Source organism: Lactuca virosa, chromosome 8 (assembly GCF_052849685.1).
Source record: "Lactuca virosa cultivar CGN04683 chromosome 8, Lactuca_virosa_CGN04683_v6, whole genome shotgun sequence".
Taxonomy (NCBI): domain Eukaryota; kingdom Viridiplantae; phylum Streptophyta; class Magnoliopsida; order Asterales; family Asteraceae; genus Lactuca; species Lactuca virosa.
In genome coordinates this window covers 198595669-198603253 of record NC_136433.1, presented here as the reverse complement: position 1 = coordinate 198603253, position 7585 = coordinate 198595669, and the positions used below count along the sequence as shown (strand labels likewise).

At 47.1% G+C, this 7585-nt stretch overlaps 1 protein-coding gene across 1 annotated transcript; it reads right to left on the bottom strand.

Moving 5' to 3' along the window:
* Window positions 1–6911: 6911 nt before the first annotated feature.
* On the bottom strand, window positions 6912–7343 carry LOC145131193 (uncharacterized). Its single transcript, XM_079065920.1, has one exon. The coding sequence runs from the start codon at window positions 7341–7343 to the stop codon at window positions 6912–6914; it is 432 nt and encodes a 143-aa protein (XP_078922046.1).
* Window positions 7344–7585: the final 242 nt, after the last annotated feature.

Here is a 7585-nt window from a genome sequence, read left to right as displayed (position 1 = left end):
CATGGATACCCGGGATAAGGGTAAGACGATAGTCGACGATGTGCCAGTAGTACGAGAGTACCCGGACATATTCCCAGAGGATTTGCCTGGGATACCTCCGGAGAGACAGGTTGAGTTTCGGATTGACCTGGTCCCTGGTGCGGCTCCTATAGCCAAGGCACCGTATCGGTTGGCTCCTCCCGAGATGCAGGAGTTGTCTACGCAGCTGCAGGAGCTGCTAGACAAGGGTTTTATCAGGCCGAGCAGTTCGCCATGGGGAGCCCCGATCCTGTTTGTGAAGAAAAAGGACAGGTCGCACCGCATGTGCATTAATTATCGGGAGCTGAATAAGGTGCGGTGAAGAACCATTACCCACTTTCGAGGATAGACGATTTGTTCGACCAGCTTCAGGGAGCATCTTGGTTTTCCAAGATTGATCTACGGTCTGGATATCACCAGATGCGGGTCAGAGATGATGACGTGCAGAAGACCGCTTTTAGGACCCGCTATGGTCATTACGAGTTTGTGGTGATGCCGTTTGGGCTCACCAATGCTCCAGCCGCGTTCATGGATCTCATGAACCGTGTGTGTAGGCCGATGTTGGATCGGTCTGTGATAGTATTCATTGATGACATCTTGGTCTATTCCAAGACAGAGGAGCAGCACGAGGAGCACCTGAGGGAAGTGCTAGAGACCTTGAGGAGGGAGAGACTTTTCGCAAAGTTCTCCAAGTGCGAGTTCTGGTTGTCCGAGGTGCAGTTTCTGGGACACCTCGTCAACCAGAAAGGTATATTAGTCGATCCGGCCAAGATAGAGGCCGTGATGCAGTGGGAAGTCCCGAAGTCTCCATCCGAGATTCTGAGCTTCCTGGGTTTGGCAGGGTATTACCGGAGATTCATCCAGGATTTCTCCAAGATAGCAGTTCCGCTGACCCGACTGACCAAGAAGTCGGTGGTGTTTCGCTGGGGTCCTGAGCAGCAGACAACCTTTGAGACGCTCAGGCAGTGACTGTGTGAGGCGCCGATTCTTACCCTGCCAGAGGGAGTAGATGACTTTGTATTCTATTGTGACGCTTCGATCACAGGTATGGGAGCAGTGTTGATGTAGCGGGGGCATGTGATAGCTTATGCCTCGAGACAGTTGAAACCTCACGAGGCTAACTACCCGGCGCATGATTTGGAGTTGGGGGCTGTAGTTTTCGCCCTTAAGATTTGGCGGCATTACCTCTACGGGGTCCGGTGTGCTATCCATACATACCACAAGAGTTTGAGGTACCTCATGGACCAGCCGAATTTGAACATGAGGCAGCGTCGATGGTTGGACGTGGTAAAGGATTACGACTATGAGATCCTTTATCACCCGGGCAAGGCCAACGTAGTGGCCGACGCCCTGAGCCGCAAGGCGGTGGCGGCTCAGATCTAAGACATTTGTTTGAGGATGACAGTGATTACTCCACTGTTAGAGCAGATTAGGGAGGCGCAGGTTGAGGGCCTGAAGAAGAACGCCAGAAGTGCGAAAGGATAGTGGGCCGAGTAGCTTCGTTTGATTACGATAGTCGAGGATTGCTGACCCTACATGGGAGGGTCTGGGTACCGTACTGGGGTGGAGTACGACAGGTGTTGATGGATGAGGCTCACAAGTCTCGGTTCTCCATCCATCCAGGGGTGACGAAGATGTACAGAGATCTTCGACCCGATTACTGGTGGCCCTGCATGAAGCGGGACGTAGCTTGGTATGTGGAGAGATGCCTGACCTGCAGGAAGGTCAAGGCAGAGCACCAGAGGCCCCACGGCAAGATGCAGCCGTTAGACATTCCTGTGTGGAAATGGGAGGACATCACTATGGACTTCATTACTAAGCTTCCCAGGACCGCACATGGGGTGGACTCGATATGGGTCATCGTCGATCGATTGACCAAGAGCGCCCAATTTATATCGATCCAGGAGAGCATCTCGGCCGAGAAGTAGGCCGAGATTTATGTGCGAGAGGTAGTGGCACGTCATGGAGTGCTTGTCTCGGTGGTGTCAGACCGAGATGTCCGGTTTACTTCCAGGTTTTGGAAGCGGTTTCACGACGAGATGGGTACTCGTCTCCATTTCAGCACCGCTTTCCACCCTCAGACGGACGGTCAGAGCGAGAGGACAATTCAGACTCTCGAGGACATGCTACATGCATGCGTGTTAGATTTCGGTGGCAGTTGGGATACGTATATTCCGTTAGCGGAATTTTCGTATAACAGCAGTTACCATGCCAGCATAGACCGACCTCCCTTTGAGATGCTCTATGGGAGGAAGTGTAGGACCCCAATTTGTTGGGGTGAGGTCGGTCAGAGAGTCATGGGGAGTACGGAGGTAGTACTCAAGACCACGGAGCGAATTCAGCAAGTCCGGAGCAGGCTCCAGATTGCTCAGAGTCGGCAAAAGAGTTACGCCGACAAGCGGCGTTCGGACTTGGAGTTTCAGGTGGGCGATATGGTCCTCCTGAAAGTGTCACCCTGGAAGGGTGTTATCAGATTTCGGAAGCGGGGCAAGCTGGGCCCCAGGTTCATTGGTCTATTTAGGGTTTTGGCCCGGATGGGTCGGGTTGCTTATCGGTTAGATCTTCCAGCAGAGCTCAGCCAGATCCACAGCACATTCCATGTTTCTCAGTTGCGGAAGTGCTTAGTGGATGATTCAGCAGTGGTACCCCTGGAGGACATTCAGGTTGACGATAGCCTGAACTATATCGAGAGACCAGTGGCGATTTTAGATCGCAAGGTGAAGGAGTTGAGGAACAAAAGAGTAGAGTTAGTGAAGGTGCAGTAGCAGCACCAGAAGGGTTCAGAGTAGACATGGGAGCCCGAGGAGGAGATGAGGGAGCACTACCCGGAGTTGTTTTCAGATTCAGCAGACTTCGAGGACGAAGTCTAAGATAAGTGGGGGAGAATTGTAAAGCCCCATTCCTGGTACGAAAGTAATTCTCTAAATGTTCATTTTATAAGAGCTACTCGATGAGTTGGTAGCCCTAACTCGTCGAGTAGGTGCGAGTTGGACCGCGGGGTTTAAGTGGACTACTCGACGAGTCAGAAATGGACTCGACAAGTAGGACCATCAGGAGGAAACCCTAATCCTTAGGGTTTGCACCCTATTTAAGCATCATTAGGAGTCTCCACTCCAGCCTCAATCACCTCCACAGTCCATTCTCGAAACCCTAGCAACCATTGAGTGTCTTAAAGCTTTTCTTGTCGTTTTTGTGTGATTTGAAGTTAGGAGAAGGAAGAGATCTTTTGGTGATTCAAGAAGAGGCAGGAGATCCAGAGTTTTAGTTGCATTTCAGAGCTCTTGAAGGTATAAAGTTTATACCTTGGCTTATTTTCACTTAGATCTTCTTGAAAGCTTGTTTGTTGCCATTTTTGGGTCCTTTCCAAGATAATTTAGGTAGAGAGCATTTGGGACTATAAGGACTTTAGATCTAGGCACTCTTGAGCTCCAGAAGCTCAAAGTTACCACCTTTATTCAGCCAAGATCCCATTCTATGCGCTAGACTCTCATTTCTAGCTTGTTTTGAGTGATTTAGCTTCATAGCATCATGCATGCACGTAAAGTTAGCAACTTTACGTGTTATTCTAGCCTAAGGAGTTCAGATCTATGAATTAGAGGCAGTGGAATCACCTAGGAACAACTGTATAGTCTGAACATGCAATGGACTCGCCTAGTTATTCTTGGGACTCGACGAGTCGGATCGATGTCCCCAAACCCTTCTTCGATTATGAGTGATACCACTGAGTTAAGGAGATGACTCAACGAGTTGGACTGGAGTGAGACTCGGAAACAAAAAGAACTCGACGAGCCCAAGGTGAGACTCGACGAATAGAATCGATATGTCCCGATGTTATGACCGTTTGAACTCGACGAGTCGGTAGAGGGACTCGACGAGTTGGGTTGACTGAGAGTTGACTTTGATCTTGGCGTTGACTTTGATCAGGAGGGTAAAATGGTCATTTTACCCTAAGAGAGATTATCAGTTTTTGATTAAGTGTTGTTATGGAATTATAGCCGGAGAGTCGCCGGAGCAGCAGATAGGGATCCCTCGCCCAGTTTTTCAGCAGTCAGCCATACGAGGTGAGTTTCCTTCCAGTAGGAACGGGTCTACGACCACAATGTCGGCCCGTTTAGATGATAGTAGTTTCGGACTTCGGTCCGATGCCGGGGTGGTCCCGAGAAGTAGTATGTATGATTGATGTCTTCGTGATTCATGCATGTCTGTGATATGTGTTATATGTTCCGGACTTTGGTCCGATGCCGGGCAAGCCCGATGCAGTTTATGTGATTATGCTTTATGTTCATGCTATGTTATGTTCAGTTTATTCCGGACTTCGGTCTGATGTCGGGCGGGGCCGCAGTTATTCCGGACTTCGGTACGATACCGGGCGGGGCCCGATGCAGTGGGCGGGGCCCAATTTATGCCAGTATTCGGTATGATGTCGGGCGGGGCCCGATGCAGTGGGCAAGGCCCAGTATTTGTTATATGTGTTATTTTATGGTATGTGGTAGTTTGGGGGAGCTCACTAAGCTTCGTGCTTACAGTTTCATTTTTGGTTTCAGGTACTTCAGCTAGCAAGGGAAAGAGCTCGGGATGATGGCATGACACACACCACAGTTTTACTTAGCCTGGGAGTTTACTCTGATATTTATTATGAGATTGTGATATGATAACAATTTTTATGAGATTTTGAGATACATGTTCCATGATTTTATACTATGGCGATGATATTTATGTTTGCTAAATGGTTTTGAAAACGAAATTTTTGGCTAGTATTTTTAGGATGTTTCAGAGTGCCATATGCATTAAATTTATGACGAAACAACCACATAGATCGGACAATATTGACCCCCGGGGGTCGTGGAACAAGTGTCCAAGTCCCATTCGAGATAAGTGCATTGTATTATTTGTGCATAACCTGATGCTTGTGTGGGTCCTCAATAGCCTGAACATGCAACCGGGGAATGGGAGATAGAGTGGAGACATAAAGGTTGAATGTGTGAATGGGTTTGACAATTCCACTCTTAGACCGTGTGTGCATACGATGAATGGGAAGAGGAAAGGGGTTGGATTCAGTTGAGACCGAAGGGGAAGGTGAGGAGTGTGGACTCTCGGTTTGAGAGGTTAGAGCGGAGGAGGAGTGATGTGGAGGAGGGGGAGACTGGGAATTATTCTGGTTTTGGTTGGTGGAGGGGTTGGAGTTGTTGGGTTGTTGGTTTGTGAGGTGTATGCGGAAGGGTGAGGGTGTATCGTGAGTGTCATCAATTAAGTTGTATGAGGGTGGGTCGTTGGGGGTGACAGATTGAAAGGGAAATGTAGTTCCATCAAAAGTGACATGGCGAGAGAAAATGATTTTGTGGGTAGATAATTGAAGGCATCGATAACCTCGACTGTTAGTGGGATACCCAATAAATACACATGGGGAGGATCGAGATTCAAGTTTGTGAGATGTATGAAGCATATGCACCCAAAAATGTGAAGGTGGGTGTAAGTTGGATGAGTTTTAAATAGACGGTATGTGGGGGTTTCATTCTTGATGGATGTGGATGGAAGAATATTAAGAAGGTGTGTGCCCATGTGGAGGGTTTCTACCCAATAGGTGGGAGGGGCATGATCATGGAATAGAAGGGTGCAAATTATATTGTTTATGGTACGAAGCATGCGTTCAGATTTCCCATTTTGTTGGGATGTGTGAGGGCATGAGAAGCAAAATTTGATGTCATGGGTGGAAAAATAGTCATGAAATTGTTTATTGTTGTACTCACCCCCATTATCACATTGGAAAGATTTTATGGTTTGGTGAAATTGGTTTTTTGATGTAGTTGGAGAATTCAGGAAATTTTGAGAAAACATCATATTTGTGTTTTAATGGGTATACCCAAAGGTAGTGAGTATAGTGATCAAGGAATATGACATAATATTTTAAACCACTAACACTAGCAATAAGAGAGGTCCACACATCAGAATGTATAATGTCAAAAGCACGGGAAATAGTGGAATGAGAAGTATCAAATGGAAGTCTAACATGTTTGCCAAGTTGACATGCTTGACAAACAATGTTTGTGGTATTTTTATTACATGGAAGCAAATTACTTGAAAATATCCGAGACGTTAATGCCAAACTGTGGAGCTTGTGGAGACGAGGACTTAAGGAGATTGAGGGAGAACTGGGTAGAGCGGACCATAACTGTCACATGAGTTTAGGGGTTGGCAAGTCCTGTAATCCTTAAAAGTAAAACCAAATTCATCAAATTCAATGGAACATTTATTATGATGAGTGAATTTGCGTACAATTATAGGATTTTAATAATTGTAGGGGTAATGAGAACGTTATTGAGATAAAGAGGACGATGAGAATTTTTAATTGGAAAAAAGTATGGCCAGTCACAATGACAGGTATTTTGGAACCATCACCGACTAGTACATGACCAAATGCAACATTATCAAGACGGGAATGTAATATACCTTGGTTGTTCTAAACGTGGTTTGTGGCTCCCATGTCCATCACCCATTCGCCCGGTTATTGGAGAGACATGGATAAAAAAAGGTTGAAGGAGGGTTGTGGGTTGTTGTTCATTACCAAACCAAGCCCAAGGTGTTGTAACGGTGGTTGAAGTGGACTGCTGTTGTGATGATTGAGCTGCTGAGAAGTGGGCCTGTGGAGTTGCTGGAGGTAGGCCAAGGAGACCAGCAGAAGAAGAACCTGATGGGTGGGGTGTATGTAGGTTAGCCCACTGTGAAGATTGTTGGCTCGATGAGGGTTGTTTTTAATTCGGAGGCGGGATAAAAACCCACCCGTATTGCGGCGGTGGGTGATTGGCGGTTCTGTTGCTTCCCGTTGATACTTGGCGGCGGTCCGGTTGTTGATGGCAGTTTAGTTGTTGCCAACGATCCTGGCGGCGGTTGTAATTTCACTGCCCATCATTCCCATTGGCGTGAAGAAGAGTAGGCGAAGAGGAATGATATGTGTAAGCCGACGATGATGAGCCACAGGAAAGGTTCAGTCTTTGTTCTTCTAGTGTAAGAATGGAACGTGTTTCTTCAAAGGTGGGAAATGGCACTCGATGGCGAATCATGACAGCAACACTTTCAAATCGGGATGATAGACCGTTTGAGGTGTAAATAACAAAATTCTTATCGGGTATCTTGTTCTCCAGGCTTAGTTTTTCCAGTTGATTGGCAATGGTGGTGATTTTGGAGCAATAGGCAGCGACACCGACATCTCCCATAACGATGCTTCTGAGTTCAGTGTCAATTTGGATGGCACGTGACTCTTTGTTGTCTCGGAACATTCGTTCACGGGTGAGACATAATACCCGTGCATTTGTTTGATGCTTGAGCATGGTATTGAGAAGGTTTGTAAAGAGAGTAGAATAGATCCATCCTTTGATGACAACATCAGTGTTATTCCAAATGGGTTATGTTGGGGGTTTGTTGGGAGCATCATATGTTTCATGTAACACCCCGTTTCGATTCGTTCCATAGTTCGGGGACATGGCCTGAAGATCAATTATCATAAGGCTTCGGGCCTTGGGGAAGGAGAGGTTTAGACCCATTTGGATGTGGGTAATGTAGATTATGTGAT

What these genes read in the sequence shown, in the direction of transcription:
- LOC145131193 (XM_079065920.1), bottom strand. Translation starts at nt 7,343, where the DNA reads ATGCTCAAGCATCAAACAAATGCACGGGTATTATGTCTCACCCGTGAA.